The sequence below is a fragment of the Agelaius tricolor genome, unplaced genomic scaffold (assembly GCF_023055355.1).
Source record: "Agelaius tricolor isolate 1412-34295 unplaced genomic scaffold, bAgeTri1.0.p SCAF_16, whole genome shotgun sequence".
NCBI lineage: Eukaryota > Metazoa > Chordata > Aves > Passeriformes > Icteridae > Agelaius > Agelaius tricolor.
The window spans coordinates 14,014,553-14,041,382 of NW_027269276.1; the positions used below are offsets into that span (position 1 = coordinate 14,014,553).

At 41.5% G+C, this 26,830-nt stretch overlaps 2 protein-coding genes across 4 annotated transcripts in view; one reads left to right on the plus strand and one right to left on the minus strand.

Annotated features, from left to right (window-relative positions):
* The window catches only part of ADAM10 (ADAM metallopeptidase domain 10), a 42,111-nt gene extending 24,944 nt beyond the window's left edge, over positions 1–17,167 (minus strand). Inside the window, exons 1-2 of the mRNA XM_071441652.1 lie at positions 16,888–17,167; positions 8,521–8,671 (exon numbers count right to left, since the gene is read on the minus strand). Coding sequence (XP_071297753.1) covers positions 8,521–8,671; positions 16,888–16,942 — 206 coding nt within the window. The 5' untranslated portion in view covers positions 16,943–17,167. The remainder of the gene's footprint in view (positions 1–8,520; positions 8,672–16,887) is intronic.
* Positions 17,168–18,595: 1,428 nt separating this feature from the next.
* Positions 18,596–26,830, plus strand: part of MINDY2 (MINDY lysine 48 deubiquitinase 2) — a 32,080-nt gene continuing 23,845 nt past the window's right edge. For 2 of the 3 annotated variants that reach the window (XR_011681485.1, XM_071441653.1), the window contains exons 1-2: positions 18,600–19,361; positions 26,380–26,437. Coding sequence is in view for 2 of the 3 variants with exons in the window: in XM_071441653.1 (XP_071297754.1) it covers positions 18,696–19,361; positions 26,380–26,437 (724 nt within the window). In the remaining variant the exon portion in view is untranslated. Of the gene's footprint in view, positions 19,362–26,379; positions 26,438–26,830 lie in introns of all 3 variants that reach the window. The other variant, XM_071441654.1, reaches the window with a different exon arrangement.

Below are 26,830 nucleotides of genomic sequence, written 5' to 3' on the forward strand. Positions count from 1 at the left end.
TTAGCACATCATCAAACTTCAAACATAAAGTCTACCCTGGCTTAAACCCAGTAACTTCATGATTCTTCTGAGGACAGGAGACTCTGAGGAAGTTAAATGAATCTATCTATACAATTACTGAATATGGTTTCTAAATTAGCCACAATGGAAGAAACAAGAAGTTTCAAATAAGCCTTCTGACAATTACAATTTCTACAGCAGGCACCAAATTCTCAGTGCAAGCTAAGCTATTCCTTAGCCTAGAAACACACCAGGCAGAAGATTAACTAATTCCAGAAAAATAATGCCTCTTTTATTTACACACTTTGTACCTTACAGAAGACACTTCACAGCAGTAGCAATCTCTAGAACAGAATTAAATCAATTAAGACCAAGTTTTGACCTTGCTTATTTAGTACTGCTTCTGTTTTCCACAGATCTGAAAACTGATATTAGTTACTGTACGGCTGCCCACTTGGTTGTAGGCTGAATTTTGGCAAAAACTTTTACATCTATACACACATATAAAATTATATAATCTGCTTTGATAATAAACTATATCTTAGATATTAATGGCAGTACCCAAAAGACTATCAAGAGGTAGATTTTTATTTCTCTTTAGCTTACCTCAGGGACACTATGTCCAATTTGCAAGTAAGACAGCAATTCAGTCATAATTAAAGAAAAAATTATAGCTGAGAGCATCACCCTTAGCTAAGACCCAGTACTTTCCCATGGGCTCAAGTTAGGTTATCCTAAGCTCTAATCAGAACAGGTTCTTGAAAGAAAAAAAACCAAAAAACAAACAAGCCATGTTTATATACTAGCAGCATTTGGTAAAGGGTATATAAAGGCTTACATGCAAGAGTTAATGCATAATCTATTATTCCATTTCTTTTTAATAGGAGTTACCTTCTAAGACCAGTGATTTCACCAGAAAGCAATGTCCAGGATATTGGGTAACTGGTACCAAGCCTGCAGACTTGCACACAAGTGGCAGAAGAGGCTGTTACCTGGCATACAAAAAGGGCACTTGGTGCTATCCCTTTTCTGCCTTTCCTCAAATTGCTCTAACTGGTGACAGGCCCACAGAATCATTAAGTGACCAGAGGAGGTTGTTGAGAAAAGAGAAAGGGAAAGAAGGAGATGGAGGAGTTACTCCACAGCTGAAAGAAGTGGCTGGGGAAAGGAAGCTGAAGGGGATGAGCTGGCAGCAGTATGTAACATGACTTCAGTACAAGGAGAGTTCATTTTTAGGTTCACAGTCTTTTCTTCCCAGTAGGAACCAGAAAAATCCTCACAGCCATGGCTCCATCACCCTCCTCACAAGTCAGCACCTAGAAAATACTGTTCTGCTTGACGTGCAAGTCTTTTATCCTTACTTTTCCTACCTAAGAACTCAAAGACTCTCTTGGAAAAATGGAAGGGGGGCCTATAAATGGACAGGGATAGTAACTTGAGCTCTTTCTAACTGCTTCCATGAGGCATCCCACAATCCACTCAGCTCCCACAGGACTGTCAGACTCATTCCAGCTCTGAACTATAGTAAATAGAAGGCAGCTTAACAACCTAATACTGGATTTATACTACCCACAATTCTACAGAACTATCACATTTGGAGGTTTTTTTCATTGTTTAACTTGCAATTAAACCTACACAACATACTATAACTTAATTGATAATTCCCACAGTCCTGCTACTTAGACTAAAGAAAAATTATCTTTGAAGCAGCACATGATAGGGTCTCCAGGTTTATCACTCTTTCTTTGATCCACCTAGATGCACACAGAATCATCCCTTAGTAAGTGTTTATGTAAATCCCAATCTCTACAGTATTTCAACACTCAGCCAACCCAGCTAGAATGCCTGCAACTTATGTTTGCTTTCCATTAGCACCTCTAGAATGACACTTGTGGTTATTCAGATGTCCTTCCTGACCTTCAGAAGTCAGACTTGCTAAACTTGGTATTCTAGAACACTCCAATGAGGATGCAGCCTTCATTCCAAAGCATTTCCCACTGATTATTCTTGATATGCATCGCTGCAAACACAAGCTAGCTCAGATAACAGAAACCATCCAAGTAGGATTACAGGAAGCTACATGTTGGCTCATTTACACTCTGACAAAGTATCTCTGTCCTGAAGAGGACACTGTACAGATTTTAAAGGCAGAACAGCCTTTACCCAAGGTTGACTTTTTTCCCCCCCTCCTTTCAGTAAAACTTATTTGGGAAGTTCAGTATGGAGTTGACTTCCTGGTTTCCTGTTTAGTGAAAATAACCTTCCCATTTGTATTTACATGAAATTGGCTATTTATATGCAACGCCATGTCCTAACAAAAACAAGATATCAAAAATCAGAAAAGAGGTAAAGATGTACTAGAATACAAGCACAAGCAAAGTTACTACATGAATTCAAACTATGGAAGTAGTTAGGAAAGAAGCTTTCTTGTTAAATAAGTAAAGACACACAAGATAAATCCACTAGCTGATAATAAGAGCACATAGCTTAGGTACATTCATTTATACATACATTTTAAGAACATGACTTTCTCAGAGCATGGCTGTGTCTACTGAAGTTTGCTGGCCAGGGAGTAGAGCTGTAAACCATTAATACCAATTTAAGCACTACAGTGGAAACGCTGTACCTCAGCCAGGCTGTCCAACCAGTCCAACACCACTGTACCACGTGTCTCCCAGACAAACCCAAGTCAAACATCAAATGCCTTTTTTCCTGAGGGATACACATAACCCAGCTCACTGTATTTAAACTCATAAAATGCAAGACATTTAACCCACAGATTCAGTCCCCACAATTTTTTAACTTCATTTCAGCTAAAAAATGTATAAGAAATTCCCTGCTTCCCAATTCTCTGCAAGATCAAACTGCTTCACCTACAACCACCAGCATAGGGTGGGTCTGGTTTTGGGTTTTCTTTGACAAAACAGGTATAGAAGTGACACTTGATTCACAGGTGTCTTGTCTGACAAGTTATCTGTCGAGGTATATAACTTAAAAGGTCCAATAGATAGGTAATTATAATGAAGAATTGCCACAGAGCAGTGAATAATACTAAGAAAACTACAGTAAGAACTAAAGACATAATTTTTTTTCCTTTTCAAATTCACGACAGCCTAAAATGAGTTGCAGTAAGTGAATCTTGTAAAAAAATTCATTTAGTAAAATTCATGAAAATAATTCTCCTAAGTCTCACAAAGCCAAGGAGTAGGTTCTATTTGATTACTGCTGAACCAACCTACTGAAGAACTTGAGCTGTTCAGGGGTGTGTTTAAGTGCACATGGAATTGGAAGAGACACAACATACATTTTCAGATTAGTCCAGTAATACTGAATCTGCTTTTGTTCTGACAGGCTCATAGAACATAGAAGGCAGATCCATGTTATGAATTGAGCCCTGTACTGTATGGACAATTTAAAAAGTACTTAAATTAAAAGCCATAAAAAGAACATCTAGTGTAATAAAAACCTTAAGCTGACAATAAAAAGTCCTCTTTAATGCAGCAGAAACTAGCTCAGTAACTTCAGTCCATCTCAGCATGGCAGCACGCTCAGAACACCACTTCTAAAATCAGTTTATCAAGTATTATTTCTCTGCAGGTATCCTCCTTTGTTTTTATAAACTACTCAAACATGGCCAACGATGATGTTGTTTAAACACATTTATCAGTTCTAAGTAATGAGGGCAATATGAAGGATTACAGATTATTACAGAATCAAGAATTTAAAAAAACCCCACAGACTTAATTAAGAATTGAAATTTTGTGGTCCACAGTTTTCCTATAAGGACCATGCAGAGAGATCCTACAAACATGTCTGGACAACTTACAGTATAGAAATAATACTGTATTTTCTTACAGGAAATACCTAAGTATGTTTTACAGTTTAGCTACATTTTTTCTGTAGATTTGACCTAAAATTCTATTATTTTAGGTATTACCTTTACTAACATCTTAAAAGAAATTCTTAATGTACCCTTAATTTAATAATAAGCAGGTGTTATCATGTGTTCAAGTACCACTTGAAAATTCAACTGTTCACTCAAGTTGTGTGGGCACCTTTCCCAAGCAAGAGTCATCAACTAATCTAGGAGTGTTGAAAGTGGGTGTGGATGGACAATTAACAGGATCAAGCAAAGAATTAGAAAGCATAAGTTATTAGTAATGTATTAAATAAAAAGCTGACTGAAAATAGAGTTGAACAGTACACAGACATAATTTTTCCCTTCTGAATGCATTAGCATCTCAGGAATTCCCAGTTCTGTCACTAGGTAAAGAAGCACAGTTAGAATATCAGACATCATCCAAGTTTTTTAAGCTCTGTCCTCAAAATCACTATGAACTATTCAGCATTTTTCTGACATTCTACAGTGGATAGGAATTCACGTCAAGATATTCTATGATTAATATATTGCAAATATTTCTACTGAAAAAGGGAAGAAAACTTTCCAGTTTCTCTGCAGGGGAAGAGCTATGTCAGAAGTGAACAAGTGCAAGTGCACATTTTGTGATCAGGTGCAAACTGTGTAAAATCCAATGTCAGTTTGAATGATGTCCCAACTTCCTTTTTGAAGCTGCTGACATTACCTTGATATGCAAAAGGAAGTTACTCTATTTAAAATGCTTCACTGTATCTCAAGGCAGTGCCAAAGGCATTGCTCTTCTTTGAATCAATACATGTATTTTGGGGAGTCTGTGCTATATCTTGCTTTTTGGGGGGAAGGGCTGTGGGATAGGTTCAAAAACTGTTTTATATTAACCAAGTTCCTGGGATTAATACTGTGCATTCATTAACTTTGTGTGAGTCTTTCCTGGACTCAAAGGGCACCTTAAATGAAATCACACTAGAACACTCAATATGGACTGGCAGGTGGAAGAGCTCTGATACACACCCAGGATCGTTTCAAACCTTCATATTCCTTCCAAGTTGAAGCATTACAGAAATAAGCACATTTTACACCACTGGGGAAGCAATAATGCTGATTAATCTAATGCATGGTTTATTATAAAAAAGAATTAATGAGGATTTGTAGCTCAGTTTCAGCAATTTTAATTGTCCTACTAAGTTAGTATTTCAGCATTGAAGAGTGGGCTGGTTCAGTCGAGTTCATTGCATTTACCCTAAGAAGTTGTATTTTATATTACCAAACAACAAAGATTTTGAACAACTTCTATTCTGAGCAGTACATTGTGTGGCATCTAACTTTCAGATGAAAGTTAAACAAAGAAGGTTTCTGAGTGATGGCATATTATACAAATGCCATTCATTTTAGTAGAATTACTAAATCTGGTATGAAAAAAAGGTAGCTTTGGGTTTAATTCCATCATGTCACTATCTATTTCATTATTTAACTATTAGCCCATAGTTAAATGGCCCCTTTCATTTGGTATAAATATGTAATATTTAAATTGCGGTTTTATTTTTTCCTTTTTCAACAGAAGCATACTATGAGATACAGTTCTTGAATCTAAACAGCCCACTGAAAAGAACAGATGCTACTTACACAATCCTAAAATACTGGTAGCTGCCAGCTATTTTCTGGACAATGAAAGTGTAAGTCTGATGAATGATTATCTGGCATATGTCAGCACTGCCAGAGAAAAGGCTGGTACTGCATCCTCCCTCTCACCACTGCTTAGTTCTCCACTCCTTCTTCAAGCAAATTTGCCTCCACACGGAACAGAAGAACCAATTAACCTCAGTGAAAAATAAGCAGCCAAATCACTTTCCCATCTTGACTGGCCACGTGAGCAGCAGGTGCTTCCTTTGGCACACACCAAAAGATGAAGTTTAGGAGTTCCAACTGCTCACAGAGACACAGCTTGAGAACCACTGTGGCCCAGCTTCACTTGCTGCTGCCAGCAGAGAACAGCAGTAAATATTAGGACAGCTTTTCCATTGTTTCCTGACTACAAAACACAGCCATTTAATCAGAATCCAAATCAAAATACAAGACTGTCATTTCAGTCCTCATAAATAGAAGCTGTTTACTATATTTATTAAGGGGATGCAAGTTGGACAGCTGTGTGCCAATGAACCAATACACCTGGACAAACCCTAACAGACCATTTGGTAAAAGGCCATTAAATAAGATCAGGTAAAAGTTTTCAGAATCTTAACTCTCATGTTGACTGAATGCCTTATGTTTCACCATCTGTTTTTAAATGCCACAGCACTTTAAAATTCCACGGCCTGTATCTACATCATTCAAGTGTTGTGCAAAAGCTTTATTTCCTACCTTCACACAAAGTAACTCCAATGCTTGATAGAAAAGCTTTACTTTTGTCCTTCTCAGTGATGACATAAATCACTTAGTTATTCACAATAAACCAGCTGCAACTGCAAAAAGCCAATCCTATTTATACAGCTTCTCAAACTGCTACATACCTTCAAAGCAAATAAACAGACTCTGAAGTAAAACCAATTCACTTGATCCTTCCTAATTCATATTTAAAGCAAAATGAAAATATTTTGTAAGAACACATCCAAATTGATAAACAGGAACTTTAGACTAAATTTACATCCTGTTAACTACCCTCTCTTTGGCCACAAGTGTTAGGTGTGCCACAGGAAACTACCCAAATCCTAGATTATGGAATGATTTGACCTTACAGTCAGTTTCCAATCAGCCTCCTCAGTTAATGATGGATTTGTGCCTCAAACCATAGGGATTTATGATCAATTCCACATACAAACACCAACATTTTTCTTCATGAGTAACAGTAGGTGTTACCAAAATATTTATAAACATGATTGACTTAAGCAGGGTCTTCCTCTGTGAAGTAAGAGAGGAAACTCTTTTTAGACATTATCCTCAGTGCAACTACCATTTTTACAGGAAAAGGATTTTCAACCCCCCCTCTCACCACAAAGAGAACTCAGAGCCTAAGCTAGCAGCTCTGTCTTACAGAAGATTATTATGGGATCTTTACCAATGACAAGAGGAACCTGTTCAAGCGGCCTGAAATGTGGCCTGGTCCCAGCGAGAGTGGTTTCCTCCTTCTTCCGTCACTCCAAGTCGCACTGATTTTTTTTCCCCAAATAATTTTTAGACAGATTAGTGTCCAGATGCTATTCCTTGCATGGCTTTAACACTAGCAGTGTTAGCACAAGGATGATGCTGGGAATGTGGTTAGGCCTGTTTCTCTCTGCAGCAGTGCACACTTCAGTGAGCTTAAATTATCCACCAGCCTGCAGCTTAGAAGTGGCAGCATTAGGCTCAAACTGAACTTCACTGTCTTGAAACCTTGCTGGAGATTTAAAAGTAACAAGGTTTACACTGTGGGGAGCCTCTGGAGCATTCGACTCTGCAGGCTTGTTTATTAGAACAATTTAAAAGGGAAAACTAGAGACTGCCAGTGAAGTTACAGCAGAGACAGCAGCACTATGACTCTTCTTTAAACAATAAAATTCCTTGGACTAAAATTCACACTTGAAAACATGGTTTTAAGGACAGGACTTCAATATCAGGATTTGGGTAGTAGTTCCATGGCATTTAGAAATACAACCCTAATGCTGACCCTCCAGGAGCATGCACTGAAATTCAGTCATTTCATCAGAAACCTCAGGAACAACAGTTCATTCCCTGAAGAAATGACAAGCTGGCACAAAACCAAAACACTTACTCAGAAAAAAAAATCCCAAACAGATTCAGGAGACCCAGGTTTACATTTTCTCTGTTAAACTTCTTTTGTTTCGACATATGGCTCACAATTATTTATCAAGTTCTAAATACTTCAATTGTAACTGAAGTAACAAGAAAAAGAAGGGCATTACACATTCCTGAAATATATTAAGTGCTGCAAAGGAGGGAGTCATAGAAACTAAGATACAGACACAAATATTAGAACTTTCTTCCTGTTATCCTGGGTTATCCAAAAAGCAGGCAATTCCAAATTGCAATGAGATCTTCATAAGTGAAAACCTACAAATTCTGCTTCAGTTGGTCACACTGAATATCTCACTTCGTACTGGATCTTAGACATTAAATACAATGCACAGCATGTCTTGTAACAGTAACCATCGTTCCCCATGTCAAATAATTTCTGAATTTCACAATAGCACAAAAAAATCAGATAACACCAGTACACACAAACCAGAACATTTTTGGCCTATTCTGTAGCTTCAAATGCAATTTGAAATGTTACTTTTTCTCAATTACATTTTCTCAGGCAGTTTGGCACAACTCTTGGAAAAAAAAAATTAAGAAAAAAACCAATTATATATGCAACACAAAACCGCATTATAAACTCAGAATCAATTACCATTCTGTTCTGAGTATGATTCCATTACTTAAGCTTCAAAGTGCATTACCATCAGATGCTTGAAGAAGTGCTTGCAAGTAACAATTTCATACCTGCACTGGACATGATGGAAAATACTCCACAGAAACTGCAAACAGTGCAATGTGGTGTATTCTAGCTAATGTTGTTTTGGTGGTTGCATTTCATCCTTTCCATTTCACTCCAATTAAAACACATGAATAAAATATTTAAAGCAAACACCTTTTAAGATATCACTAACCTTCCGTGAGCATGGAAATCCAGGCGCAAGAACTGCTCTTCATGTGACACTGCTCTCTTGGCACGCTGGTGTTTTTGGTGTAACAAATCCACGTCGTAGGACAGCCCCTCATAGTGTCTAATGTACTTGTTCAGAGGATTTCCATACTGGCCTGGAAAACAGAGACAAGCAAGGTTATAACCATACTACCAGGCATGGTGGACCTGTGGTGCAAAGCAGTTGGTAACAAGGACCCAAATTCCACTTTATATCCATTTTAACTTATTTTTCTCCTTTGTACACATCAGATTCATTCAACTCTAGTCCCACACACAGGACACAAAATCTGCAGCGACAAGTGCATCAGATGGGCCTTTGAAAGCATCTTCTACTTGAATTTCAATACAAGTATAGTTCATTTACTCCAAAACTAGCTCCCAATGCAAAGTACATCACTGTCAACAGGAATGCTTGAGAGATGTTTTAGAAAAGCACTCCTGATTCAAAATAAGATTCAAAATAAGAAGTGCAACAGCTGAATATCTCTCTTCAGGTTCCCTGAAATTGTGCTTCCAACTTCACTCTGCAGTCATGACACCACACTATCTGCTCAGAATGTTTGCATTCTACATGTGAAATATCCAGGGAAATTAAGAGCAAATCATGACACCTAGCAACACATTTTGTATCACATGAAATGTTCTACCACACGGAAAAGTTTTATTAAAATGTATCTCCAGAGATATAGATTCAGTTCAGTCTATTTTGTACAATTCCTTCTAGGGTAATATTTATGCCTTATGTTAAAATGAATTCATGGCAGAAAATGGCAAAGATTTTTACCCTCCTACCCTGATGAAGGAAGAGACACTAATCACTAAAAGAGCCCCAAAATACAACTTGTGGAGAAAACCAGAACAACTCTGAATATGCAAGAAGAAACAATACTATCTCATAATCAATTTAATTTCAAACCAACCTAAATGTTAGTTCTCAGGCACTACATGTGGTATTTTTCTTCAGATATCTAAAAAGATGGCAAGTAAATTAATACTTTCAAATGCATTGCTTGCATTTAGCAGCCATGTGCACAAGATGATATTGCTGTATCTGTTTAAAATTCAATTAATGCTATACTGCAGAGAAATCCCATTCAAACTTACTCACAGTACTGTAGGCTTCTGCAAATGTTGACTCTTCATTGTTAACTGCAAATACATTCCAATAACAAAACTTCATTCTAATTTTCTCTCACTCTTAGTCTCAAAATACATGTCCATTCTCACTCAGCTTTTCAGAAAGGAAAGCATCTTAGGCACCTTAAAATGTTTAAAATGTGTGGTTCAACAAAGTCTACATTATTTCTAACCCAGTAAGACACAGGATCATTACAAAGTTTCAGTAACTAGCAGCAGTTTTGAAGATGCAGGATGTTTGCGTCTGTTGTTTCTCTCATCGTTTCCAATATAATCCCTTCAAAATGAACCTCCTGTAACCCAAGAACTGTGAACCAAATCAAATTGGCCTGAGATCATGCACAATATGTACATGTGCCTGACTACAGATACACGCTTTCCAATTCCAGGTGTATGACCCAGAAGTGCCAACATTTAAGAAGCCAAGCTTCAAAATTAATTGATATAGGCTAAAACTTAAAAGTTTTAATTGTTAAATGAACCTGAATCTAGAGTATTATATTAACAACATGCTTTAAGAACGTGATCAAAGCTAGAGAGTAAGTGCACTGCAGAATGTGTAAACTCCTGTGCTTCAGAATCATCTTTAAATTTTCTGTGGTAGGAAGCTTGTAATAACGTACTCCTTAAAATGTTACAGACCATTTTTCTTCTCAGTATTGCAAGATACACTTTGAACAGCTTCAGGCAACCAGAAAAAAAAATTTGAAGTGTGACAACTTACTGAAGACCCAATAACACTTGGCACTCGATCCAGGTCTCCTGACCACGTGAAAAGATGAGAGACAGCGTTTAACTGAGTCACAAAGAATAGTTTTTAAGTGCTAACTACTGTGACAAGACAGTAAAAGACTACTGACATTGGAAGTTTTGTAACTGTTCTCTCTGCTAAGGAAAAGCAGAGGGTTTTAAGCAAAGATATTTCTTCTTAACAACAACAAAAAATTAATACACTTGCTATGATCACACAGGGAAACAACACTTTCTTTTCCCTTTCTCCAAAACTTTAAGAACTCCTTATGTTTTAAGTACTCTCATAGCAAACACTTAGCACAAACACTCCTGCTGCTCTCTTCTTGCTTAAGCAGAGCAGCTGCACAGCACCTAGAGCATTATGGCTTCTCCAAAAAGGGACTTAATGCTTCAAAATTAACAGTTTCACTTCCAGAAACCTCTATAACATCAACATTGCTACAGCATTCAAAGTCTGCAACTGATCACACTCTCCTTGTAATCAAACCAGCTACCTATCAAAAGGGATTATCTTCTTTACAAAGATAACTTAATAAGTAGCTCAACCATAGTAACACAAGAATCTATAGAGGATTCTGAGGCAAAAGTTCATTAAACTGAGGTATGTACATGAGGCAGGTAGAACTGCCGGCTCCAGTTTCTGTAATTAGAAGACTGCATCAAAAAGGAAGAAGTCTTTCACAGAATCTGGAAGTGGCACACCCCAAGAAATCATTATGATAGCACACACCAGATCCCAACCTCTGTTACAAACTACTGCCATTATTTTCTGTAAATGAAAAACTAGAGGTCTGGGGTTTTTAACAAAGATTGCATGACCAAGATCTTTTCAATTAAGGGTACTGTCAGGAAGCCCGGAGTAAGAAACACTGAACCATGAACACCTAAATGTAGTTTATGGGAACTGCTCTACAAATTCCATGTGTCATGTTGCCATCAACAAAACAAAACAGCGTGATGCCTTCCAGGCAATCTGGTGGAATAAAACAACATTACACTCCACCTAAACACTAAGCTGGGAGACAGAAACCCTTTAGGATACAGACATCAGAGACTGACATGGGGATGGCTTTTGAACTTGACAGTATAGTCTTCCAAAGACTTGCTAAACTAGATGTGGCATTTCCTGTGACAAATTCCCTGCAGGAACGAAGCTTTACTCTCACCAGCTTAGAACCAAACACCGGGAAGGACTTAAAACAGAATCCAGCAGAGCATTTAGGCAAATGTCTCAGTGTGCCAGTCCCTGTGAAAGATGTTTTGTGTGTGAGGATATACAACTCTTCAGGATCCCTAGAGAGCCGTGAAGCATCTACAGTTGTTGTTGTTGTGAATAAACAAATCCCACTGGACAGGAATGGAGTCTGAGACATGTACTCTCACCTTCTAACCAGCCTTATGCAAAGGCTAAATTGGATCATCCATGTGATTTTAGCTGTAAGCTTCCTGGCACAAGGTGAGCAAACACATGGAGCAGGTGTCTGGTGGGATGTGCTCAGTGATTCCCTGGTCAGTTATTTCCCCAGAGAAAACCTGAAGAGCTTCTTCCCCCAGACAAACCCTTCCCATCCTGCACCTGCAGCAGGTGACATGAGCAAGGGAACACTTCAGCCACCTGGATACACACAAGCCCACAGGATCAGATGGGAGGCATGCAGAGTGCTGAGCAGGCTGGCTGACACCACTTCAAGGCTTCCATCACCTTTCTAAAAAGGTCCTGTTATAGAGCAGTGCTCCTGACAAATCTCATCCCCATCTTCAAGGAGAAAGGCCTGGAGAATTACAGGCTGGTCAGACTAATCTCAGTGTCTGTGTAGATTCTGGAAGACATTTTTATGGAAGCTAGCTCCATGCACAAAAAAATGACTAGCAAGAAACAGTACTGAAAGTTTACCCATGTAAATATAAATATCTATTAATTTTATACACGTCATTATAAAACAGAATAATATTTAACTTCCCATAAGAGGATAAATCAAGCATGCACTGTTCTAAAAGATGAAGTTTGCATTAAACCACTCAGATTAAGACTTGCATGACAAATGCAAATAGCTCAAGCACAACTCAAGTTTGTTAGTGGGCTGGAAAAAAGCACAGAATACAACTTGACAGAGTATCAGAAATTGTTCAGAAGCCAAGCTAACTCACCAGACAAGTCTTATTACTGCAAGCATCATCACTAATTTGCAGATTCAAAATGCCAGCATGTGATAAACATCTTGTAGAGAATTATTATTATAATTTCAATTAAGATAACCAAAGCAACTTTTGCTTCAAGTTATTTTCAACATAGAGTTTATCCATCTTACAAAAAAGCTCAATTTACATGGGACATTAAAGAATGTACACTGCATTCAGATTTAGCAAAGCAGATGTTCTACCATATACCACCTGACTTGGACTTCTCTGAAGAACTTATTCAGGCTCTTGTTTCCAAACTGCCAGCAGAAGGAAACTGCTGCCCTTTTACACCTACTCTGTTCCCCTTCTCCCCTTGCACTGGCACTAGGTTCAGCTGACAAAATTATTCTCTCTTTTCTGGTCAAGTGAGTTTTTGGTGAAAGAAAAACATGTAATCAAGAAGTCAAGTCAGGATCATTTCCCTTCACTGAGGCCTCCATTTAGGGCACGGTCAGACAGTATGGCAACACCAGTGCCAGCAGATGTCTGCTTTTTATTGACCTTCTTCCCCTCCACCCTGTCAAAGTCCCAGTTCTTCTTCCCCATCAGGCCTGGGTTTGCTCAATAAAGCAACTCTAGTTACACATCTGGCAGGAACTGATGAGTTGTTTTTTTTCTTTGGATTGACTTCTCATGCCAGGAGGAGAGGTGGGAGTGCACAGCCAGGGCAGGACCACCAGACAGCAGTAACTCAGTACAGCAGCTCTGCCATACCGCAAAATGAACTTTTGCATCTTTTAGAAGTATAAACAAACTGCACTATGAGGCTTTTGGGCAACAGTATTTCAAAGCAATCACCTAAACACCTGATTTTATTTATTTTTAATTACCACAGGCATTTCTGAAACAACCATCTGACAGCTGTCTTGACTAGGCACTGTCTCAGCCATAATGTTTTTACTTTCAACTCCAAATAAATGCCGGAGGCTGAATGCTGCCATATTTACGAAGGCTACTGTTCTTCTCAATTTATAATAAGAACACAACTAAATCACTCAGATGCTGATAGCTCATAAATGCCTTCCCACAACTCCCCCATGTGTCCAGAAAAAAAGCAGAATTTCTCCCATGCTCACTGGGAAATAGGCAGTTCAAATCCAGCAGCACAAGACACTAAGATACAACTTGGAAATCCCAGCAACATAAAAAGAGCATATTGTACCAGTGACAAGAAACTATTTATCATAGATTTGCAATGATATTCAGCATTTCATCAGCCTAGCCAAAGCATGGTCACTCTTGTTAAATCCAAGCTTGTCAGAGACCTCAACAGTTCTCCTTTGTGTTTGCTATTGCTCTTTCCCTTTTTTTAACGACCCTTAGGTAGAAGGAGAGGTTAAATTAGTTATTTCCACTCCTCTATGAACATCATTATGTATGGATAATTAAGTACTGATTAATATACCTGCATGCATCTTCATCACATGCAACAAAGCATGCTGCAAAAAGCTGCCAATAATATCACCCAACTGAAGCACCACTTCACACACATCAAAATTCATGACAGCAGCAGTGAGTGAAGAGATGCTTTAAGCCAAGCAATTCCAGGGGTGTTGGGAAGATGCTGAGATTCACTTTTAAAAAAAGAATTCTTAAAAGTCAAGGTACATATACCCTATCTCAAGTAGACACCATATACCAGAAACTAAATTCTAGCTTTCCCTAATTACTAACAGAAAGAAAACAAAATACATGTTGTGTGGCTTTTCCTTCTTATACTATTGAAACAGTATTCAAGCTGACCTGCTGGACCGTTGGTTTTATGAAGGTGATATTTATGCAGTGGAAGCAAAGAAAGCAGAAGAAAACCCTAAAGTGATCTAATACCAGAACCTGATCAAGAATGTTTCTGGGCCTATTAGGCCAAACTTCTGATCATGTCCCTGCTTTAACCACACAGACATAACCTGCCAAAAGCTATGAAGCAGCCCAAGACAGACTCTCCAGTACATTTCACAGTGCAGCAGCACTACTGATTGCTTTTGATGGCATTCCCCTAATTTTAAGAACACAAAGAGATTTCACTAAACCTTCTCAAAGAAGCCATCCAAATTATGCTGCATCATTTTTTAGAAGTTGATTTTATGATTCATACTTAGCTGTGAGCTAATGTTAGAGTTGGTTCTGTTAATCTATACCTTTATATCTAGAATATGTAGAGTGCCTGCACAGTACACAGGCACAAGGCCTTATGTAATTCTGAAAGAGTTCAAACTCAGGTATCCCATAAATATGCTCCAATCTTTGACCAAACATACAAACTCCTAATTATTTTTAAAGTGCAGATTAATGAAATTTTCAAAATTTCATTACTATTTGATTACTATATGATTACTATTTAATACCTATGTGGCTTAAAACCAGACAACTTTACAGATAAAGGAAACTTAACTTCAAGATCTGTGTAAGATTAATGAGACCAGATGCACTGCACATAAATGAAATGTAAATTGTTGGGTTCTTATCAGTCCTTTCCAGTTTGCACAGCTCTCACAGTATCACAGTAACTTCTTTAAGAATCATGAACTTGCCCTTTCCACACAGATATTAGTGCCTAGAAGGAAAAATATGCAAATGAAGCATCCTATTTTTCAATAAATAAAAATATTTGCAGCATATAAGAAACTCTAGAAATGTGAACAATGGTAAAATAGACTTTCCTAAACTTAAAAGTCTAATTTTAATTTAACACAGAACTATGGCAAATCTTTTATAATTACAGTCAGACTTTTACCAAAAATGTTCTACTGGGTATTTTAGAGATGTGTATTGGCACTATCACTAGATTTCTATCCAGCATTATTAATCTTTCTTTAAAGTTTTACCTGCACTGTTACACACCAAAGACATGCACTTCTACCAACTAATAGTGAAGTGTGCTTCCTAGTCCCCAGAAATATTTATGGTGCCCATTCTTCTCTCAAAGAAAAAAAATACCAGGAATTTCTGAAATTCATTTCATAAACTTTCGTCTATATATCCAGAGGACTGCACCTCACATTTTTACTACGATTTTTAAGGCACAACTGCCTGCCTGGAATTAAACAGTGAAAACAACCCTCACAACTGGTTAATTAATTATTTTGAGTTAGTTCTGTGCCAGCACCATTTAGTTCAGAAAACAAAGACGCCTTGAAAGCATGCCAACAATTAAGTCTGAAATATCTCGATAGCTTACAAAAATTTACGAAGAAAAACGTAAATTCTTTGGTGCATCCCACTCCTCATCATATAAATAATAGGATGGCTTCTGACCATGCAAATTACCCTGCTTTTTTTCTCACGGCTTAGCCACAAGTACAAGCAACTGAAGTTTCCCATACTTTGATGTTACTTTTTGAGAATGTGTGCAAGACCAGCATTTAGCGCTAACTTCTTTGTTAATAAACCTACATATTGATGAACACAGAGGCAGAGCCCAGATAAATCAGAGGTGCCAAACGAAACAGAGGGAACAAGTCTTTATCAGTTGTTACACCCACAGTTCTCTGGAAACACCCTCCCAAGTGCACCCTTCCCGAAACTCTTTCTCTGTACAAAGTCGAAACTATTTTCTCTGCCATGATTTGATCAATTAAACATTCATTTCCAGGCGCAGTGGAGAAACTGCCCGGTTCCTAACGCCGAGGAACAATTCCTAACGGGAGCCGATACAGTTACACGTCCCCATAAACACAAGCGAGTTTTGCCCCAGCCTGGGAGAGCGGAGACGCTGCTGGAAGTCACGGGCACACTTCGGGAAGAAACCGGGCTCCTCTTTTATTTCCTGAAGCTGAACTTTCCGCCTGCCCGTCCTTCCCGGTTTCGGGGTGAGAGAAGCGGCCGCGAGGGCAGGGAGCCGGGAAGCGGCCACCGGGACCGGGCGGGAAGTCCTGAGGGACGGAAGCGGAGCCGGGAGGGGAAAAACAAACAAACACAGCCGAGCGCGGAGAGAAGGACCCGAGGGGGAAGAAGAGCGGAGGACAACTGACCCGGTCCTCGGCGGGGAAAGTCCGGGGAAGGCGTGGGGCACCAGGCCGGCCCCGGGCGGCGGGGGAGAGGCCCGGGCGGGCTGAAGCGGCGGCGGAACAGGGAGCTCGGCTGGCGGCCCAGCCGCGGCCCTGGCGCCGGGGCGCCCCGGAGAGCGGGGCCCGCCGCCCCCGGCCCCGAGCGCCGGAGACGGGAGAGAGAGAGAGAGAGGGAAGAGAGGGAAGAAGAAGGAAGAGAGGAAGGGAGACGGCCCCAAAGCAGGGCCCCGCGAGGCCGGGCGGCTCCTCACCTCCAGCGCCCGCCGCGCAGGAGCACAGCAGGATTATCGTCCCCGCCAGATCCATCTCCACCGGGCGCAGGCCCCGCCGCCGCCGCCGCCTACCCACGGCACATCCGCCCCAGACCGGCGCCGGGCGGGATGGGGAGGGGCGAGCTGGGCGCCTCCCTCCGCTTTGTCCCCCGCCGCTCCCGAGGACTGTTCCCGCCCACGGAACGGCCGCGGATCACCCGGGAGGATCGACGGCTCTGCCGGCAGCGCTGCCCCCCTCCCTCCGCCCGCGCGCGCGCCAGACGCCGCCGGCGGGGCGGGGCCGCGGGACACGCCCAGAGCGTGCGGAACGCCCCGCCCCGCCCACGCGCAAGGGGGCGGGGCGCGGCGGAAGGGGCGGGGTCCTGTGAACATGCCCTGGGGCGGGCCCGCAGCAGGGGCGGGGCCTCCCTCCCCGCCGCTTCCGGGGCCGGCGCTACGCAGCCTTCCCCGCACCGGAGTACGGACCGACCGACAGACCGCACGGGCTGCTGTACTTTGTCCACTCACCCCATACATGGCTTTTCCTTGCAAAGAACTAATTCACTTTAGAGTTTTGCTCTGGTTTCCTTCATCCCCTTACCAGATACACATCGTTTCTTTGCACAAACTAATTTACGTACTTTCAGAGTTATATTTTACGTCACTAGCTTCTCCCGATGCTCTACATGTTTGAAGAGTTGCAGTGTCCCTACTGAACAGGGACTTGTCATTCTGAGACTGTCTCTTCACAGTTCAAGGGTACAGGAAAATCTTCCCGTAGAAATACAAATGTGAGACATCTAAGCAAAATGTTTCCTCTTTTGTTTGTCCTTATTGATTCTTCTATCAACTGTACCATCTCAAAGATTTATTTTTTATATTAGAGTTTGTGTCAAGTTTCTCAGTTTACTGTCAGCCCTTTATATTTGTGCTTTTCCATTCCTATTGTCGTGTCAGAATAAAAAAACTTCTATCTGTCACTGATACAGGTAAGAGAAGGTGTTATGGAAATGCACATAGAATGTAAAATTACAGTTAATGTACCTCAGGTAAGGCTGCAGAAGCTGATGCAAGTGTTTACAGACTTCAAATTAGAGACCTGCTGAGAATAAAATGACAGGATAAATCCTTATTATCCCAAGAGTATTTAAAAATTGTTATTAAAGGCTGAAGATTTCTGTAGGGAGTGGAGAGGTTCTTTGGGGTAAAGTCTGAGTAATACACTTACATTATATCTTACAGAATCACAGAATGTTAAAGGGTTGGAATGGATCTTAAGGAACATTTAGTTCCAGCCCCCTGCCACGGACGGGGACGACTCCCACCAAACCAGGTTGCTCAAGATCTTGTCCAACCGGGAGTTGAACGCTTCCAGGGATGGGGCATGTCCAGCCTCTCTATGCAACCTGTGCCAGTGCCTCACTACCCTCACAGTAAAGAAAACTTTCCTAATACCTACCCCAAATTTCGTCTCTTTCAATTAGTCTTCACAATCAAATTGTTCAAGTTATCTATTATACTCGCCACAGCCGTATTTTTTATAGTACGACTGTCTAAGAAACCGCAAGGAAAAGCGCCGAGAACACTCGGGAGAGCCGGACTCACCTGTTTCCCTCCCCTTCCCGCGGCCCGCCCCGCCCCGGGGCCCCCCCGCCCCGGGCCCCGCCGTGACCCGCGGCCGCTCCCCCCCCGCCCGCACGTCCCCGGCGGGGCGGAGCTGCCGCCGCTGCTGTGATGGCGTCGCGGGCGTTGCGGGCGGAGGCGCAGCCGCTGCGGTGCCAATAGAGAGCGGAGCGGCCGGGCCAGGCATGGAGAGCCTGGCGCAGCCCCCGCCGCCCCCGGGCTCGCTGCAGACGGGCGGCGGGGGCGCTGCCAGCCGGCTCCGCCTGGGAGAGGTGGCGGCGGGCGAGGGCGGCTGCAGGGAGGCCGAGGAGGGCGGCGGACGGCGCAGCCCTTCCCCTCCGCCGGCCCCCGCTCCCGCCGCGGCCCCTCAGTCCGCGTCCCCCTCCCGGGCCGCGGAGGGAGCTGCGGCGGCGGCGGCGGAAGGCGGGGGGCTGGCGGGGCCGGAGAGTCCCGGAGCGGCTCCCGCCTCGGAGAGCGGTCCCGCGGGAGCCGGCTCCGGGAGCAGCGGCGCTCCCAGCCCGCCGGGGGAGGAGTCCCGCAGCCTGGACTCGCTGGAGTCCTTCTCCAACCTGCACTCCTGCTGCCCGAGCAGCTCCGAGCTCAACAGCGACGCCGACGAGGCGGTGGTGGCGGGGGCCTCCTCGGGGGGCCCGGCCCCGGAGCCCGAAGGGGACAGGCCGGCGGCGGGCTCCCAGCTCCTCTCCGCTTCCAAGGAACGCTTCCCGGGCCAGTCGGTCTATCACATCAAGTGGGTCCGCTGGAAGGAGGAGAACACGCCCGTCATCACCCAGAACGAGAACGGCCCCTGCCCGTTGCTGGCCATCATGAACGTGCTGCTCCTGGCCTGGAAGGTACGGGGCGGGCGGGCGCCATGGCGGGGCCGGGCGGGCGGTGCCGCTCGGGCGGCTCGTGTGGCGCCGACGGCGTTCGCGGCTCCCGAGCCATCGCGGCGTGAGGGCACCGCGGGAAGTTTGTGCTGGCTGGGACAAGGACGTTGTCGAGAACGCTGGAGAGGAACTTCTGACAAGGGAATGTGGCGATAGGACAAGGGGGAATGGCTTTAAACAAGCAGGGGGCAAGTTTAGATACAAGGAAAAAATTCTGCCCCGTGAGCGTGATGAGGCACTGGCGCAGGTTGCCCAGGGAATCTGTGGATGCCCCATCCCTACCAGTGTCCAAGGCCAGGCTTGTTCGGTCTCTGGGCGACGTGGTTTAGTAAAAGGTGGCCCTATCCATGGCAGAGCGTCTAGAACCTGATGATCTTTCAGGTCTCTTTCAACCCCAACCATTCTCCGATTCTTTCAGTAAATATGTCAGGCTTATTTCTGCTGTTAAGCACATGTCTCACATACAGAACTTGGAAAACAAATACTGCCGTGCAGTATGTTGCCAATATACTACTTAGATGCTGCTGTCATATATAGGCTTACTTCGTTGTCCTAAAACAGAAATAAAATATCTCCATGATGTTTACTAACTTGAACAATATATAACGTATAATAGCTTACTGATGTGTACAGGTTTCTAGTGAGTAAAGATTACTATTTATAGCACTGAGCACATAAGTGATATTTTTGGAAAATAGGTTAGTTTCATATAATAAAGCGTATGTGGAGATGTACAAAATGCAGAATTGTACAGAATACTGATTTGTACAAGTAGCTGCCTGAGTAATAGGGACACATTCATACAGTTATGCAGTATAGATTGTATTTAAGTTAATTAATAAATCAGGTAGTGATCAAGTGCAGCTCTGAGACCTGGAAGTTCTTGTTCTCTATGGCCATTGTGCATGTGGACTTCCCGTAGTCTTAAAGTAGTTTTCTTCCCAAGCTTTTAAGTAATTAAAATCTAAGTCATAATGTAGTTATTAACATGTCTCTGTGAAAGGAGTATCTGTTGGAGGAAAGCTGTAAGGTTGAGTGCATTGCAAAACAAGGATGAGGGGCACGTCTCAGGAAATGCTGGCAATTCAGCCCTGGAAGACTGAAGAACTGATAGAAAAGAGTCCTGAAATAGGAAAGCTTCACAGGAATAGCTTTTATCTTGTAGTAGCAAGGGGAAGAAATTTGGTATTGGAAGAGTAAGATATTGTTTGCAGTGTGACAGGTGACTTAGGAAAAGGTCGAAATGGAACTATGAGAAGAAATTTGTTTAGATGCAGGTAACTGAAGAAGATTAAGCTCTTGGTTGAGTTACAATTTCTACATATTTTTCTGAGCAGAATAGCTTAGACATCAGAAAGAAAACTCTGGGTATTTAAGCATCAGTAAAAGCAGTAGAGGGAAGTTGGGTGTGACTTCAAGGTACTGCCTTATGTAGGTTCTGCCATCCTCAAGGGGGTGTGAATGTTGTCACAGGCTTCAGTATTGAATACTTGCTTTCTGTGCTTCTCTTTAGCATCTGGGGGTGGCTTGAAAAACTTGCCATTCCTTATCATTTTGGGGGGGACATTTTAAAAGAAACTGTTAGTTACAGGATCTTCTTTTTTAATCTTTGATTTAATGAAAGATGTAAATGGGACAGCACTGGTCCTGTTGTTTGAATTCAAGTTTTTGGAGGTTTTGTTCTTAACATTTTTCCTTCTCCCTCTGCTGCTGTTCTCCAACCAGAATTTGAACTGACATTCTGCTGGGATCAAATATTACATTAGTGAGAATTAAGGTAATACCCAGTTTTATAAATAGGCAAAAACCAAAATACCCCTTGGGAATGCCCTACTGTTTCTTATTGCTCAGATTACAGGAAGTTTTCTATAGTTCTGTCTATGTAAAACCTCAGCAGAATTTACATGAGTTGCAGACAAGCAGCTGAACTGGTGAAACTGTCATCACAAGTTATTATTTATGGGCTTGAGGGTTTTCCTGTTATTTGGTTATATATTGTAGTTGCTTGTAATTGATTTTCCTAATTACTGCCTCTACAAATTGGCCTTTCTTTTCCCCAGTTCATAGTCAAGAACCACCTTCACAGTGGTTGGGGTGGCAGCTCATCTGAACATCACTGACAGCAGCTTGCCACATGTGAGGGCTGAGGATGGACATCCACCTCCTCACTCCTCCTGAACCAACATGAACACCAGGCTGGGTCAAGTAATCATAATTTGGGAACAAGAAGGCAGACTGAAAGATGAAAACAGGCAAAAGTAGACTGAGAATACCATAGTACATATTAGGTGAAAAGAAGCTACATGTAATGGGGAAAAAAGAGCACAAGAAGGAGATGAGGAGGAGAAACAGACTCACAACAGGGAATAACAAGTTAAACAGTTACACCTTGGGTTCTATTCCCTTTATCAGCCACCATTTTTCCTTTTTGGAACTCTTTCCTGACAGGGTTGAGAGTTCTGGTCATCCTGTGGATAGATCTGGTCTCAGCCAGCTTAAGTGCAGTACTGGTTTGGCAGTTGGGGTTTTGGAAATTCTGAAATAGTAGCACCCACTGTGACTGTTCAAATTCCATTTTGAAATTGAAACTAAGCTTGTGATAAAACTGCTGCCTCTCTTTTATCCACCACTTTCAAAGGATACAGAAAACTTTGAGGTGACAGATTGCAGAAGCTGTATTTTAAATATTAAAATTATGAAATTACTTTTCTTTTGAAGTGTTTTTGCACTGTCTAAGTGTAGCTTGCAGTTTAGCTTATAGGAAGGAGAGCCAAGGAGCTCTGCTACAGGAGTGTTAGAGAAATGTTGTAAGAAGAAAAACAAAAGCATGATATCAACTTGGAAAAGCAGTTGTGGTGCAGAACAGCTGTTGTGCAAAACAGTGTCGTAACCACTTAGACTTGTGTGATGGAAATGAAGCAGAAGTAGAGATTGAAACAAGCGTTTTTAAATGTATGTGCAAGCATGAGTTGTGTCCTCTGATGTAGGATAGTGTAGCATGCTGTTTTTCAGCTTATTTAAATCTGGAGGCTGCTCAGTTTTAGCTCAGGCCTGTGGCTCACTATGTGGTTAAGCTTAGCAATGCAAAGTTGGCTTTTCTAAGTGCCTTTTGGGATCTTTGTTAGATGTAGTTCATGCAACACTTTCTGATAACTTCTGGCATTTCATTAAATGTAATATGGGGCGGGGGGAATGTGGCAATCATCAGATGCTGAAAGCTTAGTGAGGGTGCCATGTGATTCTGCTCTGTGCTTTTTAGGTAGGATGTGATGTCTTGTACCTGAAGAATGCTGTGAACCTTAACATGTTGCATTACATATCTGAAATGTCCAGGGAAGATTGTGAAACATAAAATAAGCAAAGGGAAAACATTATACAATTAGGGTATAAATAATATTAATATTGTCTTGAGAAGTGCGTGTCCTTATGTAGGAGAACAGTGATATTGCATATTTGAAAATGCCTTTGAAAGTTTTTTGTGTCATAATCCTCTCAACAAATGGAAGGGACTGTGTTCCCTACACACCTAGTTCTACTAAAATTTTGGAAACTTTAGAACTGTACGAATTACCTATTTAGGTATCATAACAATTATGTAAGTAAATGTTACATAACCATTTTCTTGCTTAGATGTAGCCAAACTGACTGTTCAGATAAGAAGTAGAGTAAAAAAATCTACTTAGAAATTCTTAAGGTTATGTTTTCATTAGAATGGCGCTTTTGGGAGGAGCTGAGCGCAGAGAGCTCCCTCCCTCTCGCTGATCCCCACTCCTCGCTCCGGGGCTGCCGTGGCGCTGCCTGCTCTGGGGGCCGGCCCTGGCCCTTCGCTCACTCGTGATGCGCTGTCCCTGGCGCTGCCGCTCTGCCCGGCCGGAGCTGGCACAGATTGCTCAGCGGGGCTTGGCAGCCTCCCTTCCTCCGGCACCTGTGGGATGAGCTGAGCCCGCAGGTGCAGCTGGAGCCGTGCCCAGCACAGCAACGAGCCCACTCCCAGGGGCTGGAGGTGACCTGGCTAAAGGCAGACACTGAGGAAATGGAGTGGAGCACACGCTGACCTTTCATAGGTTCATGAAGCTGTTCCTGCCAGGCCAGGGGCACTGATTTGCAGAGAATATTGTTTTTTGTCAAAGCTGCTTGAAGCTACCCATACCGCTCTGGAGCACTGTGTTCAGAGGAGTTGCATGTTTTAGATAAACATGTTTTGAGACTTTAAGTCTTATGTAAGACTTATTATATAAGCCATTAGAAATTTTCTTGGACCCTTTTGATATTCATAGTATTTTCAGAAGTGTTATCCTCTGTGCATGACTATATTGCTTATTTTTTTTTAAGCCCTTCTGTAATGTGGAAGAATATAGTGGAAAATTAGTATTATGTAGTTTTGGGGTTTATAGTCTAATTCATGCAAACTGTGTAAGTTTTATTAGACAATCTGCTCCATATGAAAATTTGTTCACCACTCTTGTCTTTTAATTAAAGTACAACTGAACTGTATGACATGCCACAGTTGTGTGAGAAGGACTAAGTTTCCCACTCCTGAGTGTAGGAAGTAAAATGTAGCTAGAGTTAGAAAGAGCCATCAGGGCAAAGGACCAGGAAACTGCAATAGAGGGGTACAGGAAGTGGGTGGGAGTTGAGGAAATGCATTTTTCCTAAAATGTGGAATTGATGTGAAATCTAGCAACTAAACATTGAAACCTATTGCGAGAATGTGTCCCTCAAAATAATAGATTGTTATGGACAACAGCAGCTTCTACTACTGTTGCTTACATTGTTTTCTTCTGTTGATTTATCTGGATAATGACTGTGGTTCTGTATGATGTTTTGCTCTCCCTTAATTCCTAAGGTATTTTTCTCTCCCATTTCCTCTTCACTGTGCATTTCCTGTTGCTTAAGTGCTTGCAATGAAGCTCTGAACAGCTGGGAAATGTCATGTTCTCTGTATATCCCTAAGTCAGCTCTGTTCAGCAGTACTTAGAATGTGTTGGAACCCCATTAGCCCACTTTAAAGGTGTGATCAAGGTCCCACTACACATGCCAGCCCTAAAATTATGCCATGAAGTAACCAATTAACTTTGCTTAGCATTTAATCAAGCAGTTAATTTTGAGAGGTAGCTTGCTAAAATATCCAGCTTTGAGAGATCCTGGAAATATGAGTAAAACCACTTTGCTTTTTCTGCAGTAAAAAAATAAATGGTTAGCTTTACAGTTGTGAGGGAAAGTTCCATTTGTTAACCAGTGATATGAATAATATGTTGTGCTATTTTAAGCTCTATGCATAGAGCTTAAATGGAGGTAAGCTATGTAATTGAGCTTTAGAGTTGGAGAGTTGGAGAGCTCTGTAGGTTACAATCAGTTGGCATTCATTTAATATTTTCAAAAAACCATGTACCCATGCATGCCTGATTTTTCTTCTTTAATTCCTTTCCCAGATCCCAGTACAACCAGTTTCCTTATAAGCCCACCATCTCTGGGTTGATCAATGTATGGCAAATGTCAACTCTAACCCAAGTAGAGACATATTTCTTAGAGTATAAATAAGAAAGCCATATAAACTTGGGTCTCTTTCTTCTTCCACATGTAATGAAATTTCTTATGACTACATATATTTAACACATTTACCTTTTGTCAAATATAATTAAAATTGATAAGACAGATGTAGCCAAATCACACCTCATTTTCCCTGCAAAGTTATTGAAATAGCTCAGTTTCGTACTGAAAACCCTCTTCATCACAATGTGAACAAAGTGGTGTGTTGCTATACTGTATATTTGAGTTTGGGGGGCTGCATCAAAGGCTTTATGTAGATTGCTCTTCCATCTCCTGGTTTTCTACTTCTCCCTTCTCCACAAACCAGAAAAGTAGGTGGAACCTATTAAATATCAACCATGAGTTAACAGTCTTATGTCATGTCTTTCTATATGTGTCAAGGACAGCAGTGATCAGTATTGAGGGATGTGATTAAAAAATTCCTGATAGAATAAATACCTCTTGTAGACTTTGAATGGCAAGATGTTGGAGGGAGATAGGATGAGAAAATTAAAAACTGAAGAGAGCTTAAAAATCAACCCCAAGACAAGCCAACCCCAAACCCTAGAAAAATAAAATTCACATTTATGCGGAGAAAAATTGCACTATGTTTAAGATCTATATCCTCCTGTGGTATTTCTTCAGATTGCCAGAAGCATGTCCTTGTATGTGTTTGTGCTTTGCCTGTTGCTTTTCTTCCTGCAGTAAATCAAAGTGTTTACCCAGGATGCTGGAAGAGATGAGAATGCAGGAAGCTTTTAGCTCTGCCAGGGTGGTTGGTTTTAGCCCATGATTATGGTGGGAATAGATCAGGGAAGAGGGGAATAGAATATTCACCACAGAGTTCTGTGTGTCTGGTCTGCTCTGTGTGGGGTTAAACCAAATGGTTAAACCTTGGAATGTGAGCATGGGATGAGAGGCTGGGAGGTCATTTCCTTGTACCTGCACGAGTCTTTGGCTTCCCTGTCCCAGCAGTACTGACACTAGATCCTTTAGAGACTTTCTACAAAGGAACTTTTTGAGCTAATACTCAAAATTAATCTCTTAATACTCAATTAAGAATTTTAATAAAGGTAGGGAGTCAAAGACTCGAGGGCAGTTTCCTTAACAGTTCCCAGTCTGTTAATTCTGAGTGCTTGTAGTTGAGCCACTGCAGTGAGTGTAGTGGATTCCTGTGAAGTGTAGGGGCTGCTGGAGAAATGTTTTGGTGGGAGAAGGGAGCACTATGCAGATCTGCACCTGGGAGAAAGTGCTGTGTGCATGTGGTTTCTCTAAAAACCAAAGTGCCTTTTTAATCTCTTCTTGTGGCTGCTATTTAGTAGAGGTCCAGTATGCTAATGGCCTTATAAACTGGTGAGGGAAATGTAATCAGAAGTCTTCTGTCTAGAAATACCATGCTTTTTAAATTGTGGTGTTGTGGTGTTTTAAAGAGAATATACTTTTTCTTTGACAGATTAAACTGCCACCAATGATGGAAATCATAACGGCTGAACAGCTGATGGAATACTTAGGTTAGTAATTGCAATAAATCACTTCCACTTGTATGTTGTACTTAGTAGTGCATGGCAACATAGAGCTGTTTCATGTATTTACTATTTTATTCAGCTTTTTATTTGATTCCAGAAAACTACTTACAGTATTCAGTTACTCATGCTTTTCCTTAACTGTTTTTAGAAGTTTTCTGCACTGCTTTCCAAAGTGATTGATCTAGTTATGCCATTGGTATGGCTCAGTGCACCAACACATTGACAGATTTAAATTATTCATGTCTCTTACAGGGTTGTTTTATTGTAGTTGACAGAATGTAGTAAGTCAACTCTGTCTTTAATTGTCTATAGTAACTTTAATCATTGGAAGTATGACCCAATTAAAATAACAAGAAAAATTAATGTAGTCCTCACAGT